The sequence below is a fragment of the Colobus angolensis genome, unplaced genomic scaffold (genome assembly GCF_000951035.1).
Source record: "Colobus angolensis palliatus isolate OR3802 unplaced genomic scaffold, Cang.pa_1.0 Scaffold450, whole genome shotgun sequence".
Classification (NCBI taxonomy): Eukaryota; Metazoa; Chordata; class Mammalia; order Primates; family Cercopithecidae; genus Colobus; species Colobus angolensis.
This window is the reverse complement of record NW_012117933.1, coordinates 547,483-549,634: the sequence shown is the minus strand read 5'-3', so window position 1 is coordinate 549,634 and position 2,152 is coordinate 547,483. Positions and strand designations below refer to the sequence as shown.

Below are 2,152 nucleotides of genomic sequence, written 5' to 3'. Positions count from 1 at the left end.
GGGCTGGGGGTGGGGTCAAGGTTGCTACTAGTATCTAGTGAGTAGAAGCCACAGGTGCTGCTAAATATCCTACAATGCACAGGGCAGCACATCACCCCAACAAATAATTATCCAGCCCAGCCCAAAAGGTCAATAATGCTACGGTGGAAAAACCATATTCTAGTGGACACCTAAGTAGAAAGCAAGACATCACAGTCAGAGAACCAGAAAACCTTCCGTTGCTAGAAGTCTGCCCTAGTGCCCTGGTGAAGAACAGAGACTTTGGGCCAGAATACCTAGGTTTGCACCCTGGCTCCATCTCTTACTGGCTGTGCTTCCTCAAGCAAATTACTTCACCTCTCTGTGCCTCGTTTTTCTCTTCTACAACACGGAGATGATGATAATAGTACCTTACACACAGAGCCGTTATGAGCTTTGGATAGGTTAATAGTCCTGAAGTGCTTAGAACAGTGCCAGGTCAACAGTCACCATGTAAGCGTGCATTTACTAAGCGTCTTTGCCGATCTCTGGGAAAAAAATGTTTCAGGTCTCAGCTAAGCTTAAGGGCAGTAGGGAACGGCTTCAGAGTCTGCATTGCCATAGCAAGAATGAGAATGGTTGTCATCTGACAACCGCGTCCTTCCTTTCCAGTTCATCAACCCTAATCAGAGAGCAGTTGAGGAGAGCAGCCCGGCTGGCTCAGCCCAAGAACAGTAAATGCTTTATCGTCCTCGGTTTCTTTCCCTCCTTCCCCAGCAAAACTAGCGACTGACAAGCACTTGGTGTCCTGTGAATAGAGTGGAAAACAAAATCACACAGATACAGAACCCACCCACCGACACGCATATTGGTCCAACTCTCACACACCTGCCCATACAGCAGGTCTGCAGACCACCAAGCCCGCACGCACCCACGGGTCTGCGCGCAGAGCCTCCCTCCTCCTGCAACAGCCAGGTGGGGCACAGCTGATGCAAAAGGAGCTAACTAGGTGCAAAGCCCCGCCACAGGAGAGCAGGGAGGAAAGCCCGTGGGCGCTCCAGGCCTGGTATCCAGGTTAAATCCCGTCGCGGCGCGCACAGGCACACGTGCACACTCACACCCATACACGCGGGGGTGCCTGCAAAGCCGTGGGGCCCCAAAGCGGGAGCTCAGGCCGGGGGTGGGGGGAAACCAATCGCCACTCACCTGGCCGCGTTCCCGAAACCACCTGCCACCCAGGGGAGCAGCAGCGGGAGCGCAAGGCTCCAGGGCAGAGGCATTCTCGCGCAGGTCCTCCCTTCTCCTCCTGCGCCCCCTCGGGAGGGCGCCGACCGGACCCCGTAGCAGCTGAGCCGCCGCCGCCTCTCTCCTCGGCCCCTCGGGTCCTCCGCTCCACTCACAGTTACCGCGTGCTGTCCCTGCGGGCTGGGAGGGGAGGCCGGGCACCGCGGCAGGCGCTCTCGCGGCCTGGGGAGGGACTGGGGGCGCCCTGACGAGCCTGGCCGACGCTCCTTTGCGGATGAAGCTGGACCGGGTGAGCGAGGGAGGGCGGGGCGGGCCGTGCACATCTGGTTGGGACCCGCCTCCAGCATGACCCGCGCATCCTCTGCGCGCTCTGTTCACCCAGAAACTTCCCCCAGATTCAGGTCACTTCATGTTTGTCAGAGTCACCATCTACTGCCATCTATTTCAGGCGTGGGGCAGATTTCAGTGATACCTGCACTCCAGGACTTAAGAATTCAGTTGAGAAGTCGAAGCAGGATGGAAGGATGCAGGTTCCTAAGACATGCTCCCTCACTCCTCTTTGGGTTTTCACGTTCTTCCGGTTTTCTTCTGCAAACTGCAAATCATGGGATGCTAGAGCTGGAAGATCACTAAGTTCTGGGCAACCCTGTTATTTGGCAAGTAATCTCTCAGGCCCATTTGCAACACCTTGCTTACATGGAAACCCAGATGATATCCCAATATAGTAACCAGTGCAGAAATTCATGGCAGAAACATGAATGCTATATGAATTCAGATTCATCTGGGTACTGACACATTCTTTGTTCTGACAACGTGTTACAGTAGAATGAATGACTGGTCCCTTTCTGTCCTTCCTACGTACACACCCTTTGGCTTCATGGTAGGGAGACACTATGACCCCACACCTTGGCTTTGGACTTGGCTGTGTGACTTGTTTGATCAATGGTTT

At 54.6% G+C, this 2,152-nt stretch overlaps 1 protein-coding gene across 3 annotated transcripts in view; it reads right to left on the bottom strand.

Annotated features, from left to right (window-relative positions):
• EGFL6 (EGF-like-domain, multiple 6) overlaps positions 1-1,518 on the bottom strand; it is a 66,014-nt gene extending 64,496 nt beyond the window's left edge. For 2 of the 3 annotated variants that reach the window (XM_011957827.1, XM_011957828.1), the window contains exon 1: positions 1,165-1,518. In XM_011957827.1, the coding sequence (XP_011813217.1) occupies positions 1,165-1,238 (74 nt within the window). In that variant the 5' untranslated portion in view covers positions 1,239-1,518. The remainder of the gene's footprint in view (positions 1-1,164) is intronic. The other variant, XM_011957829.1, reaches the window with a different exon arrangement.
• Between the last annotated feature and the right edge of the window lie 634 nt (positions 1,519-2,152).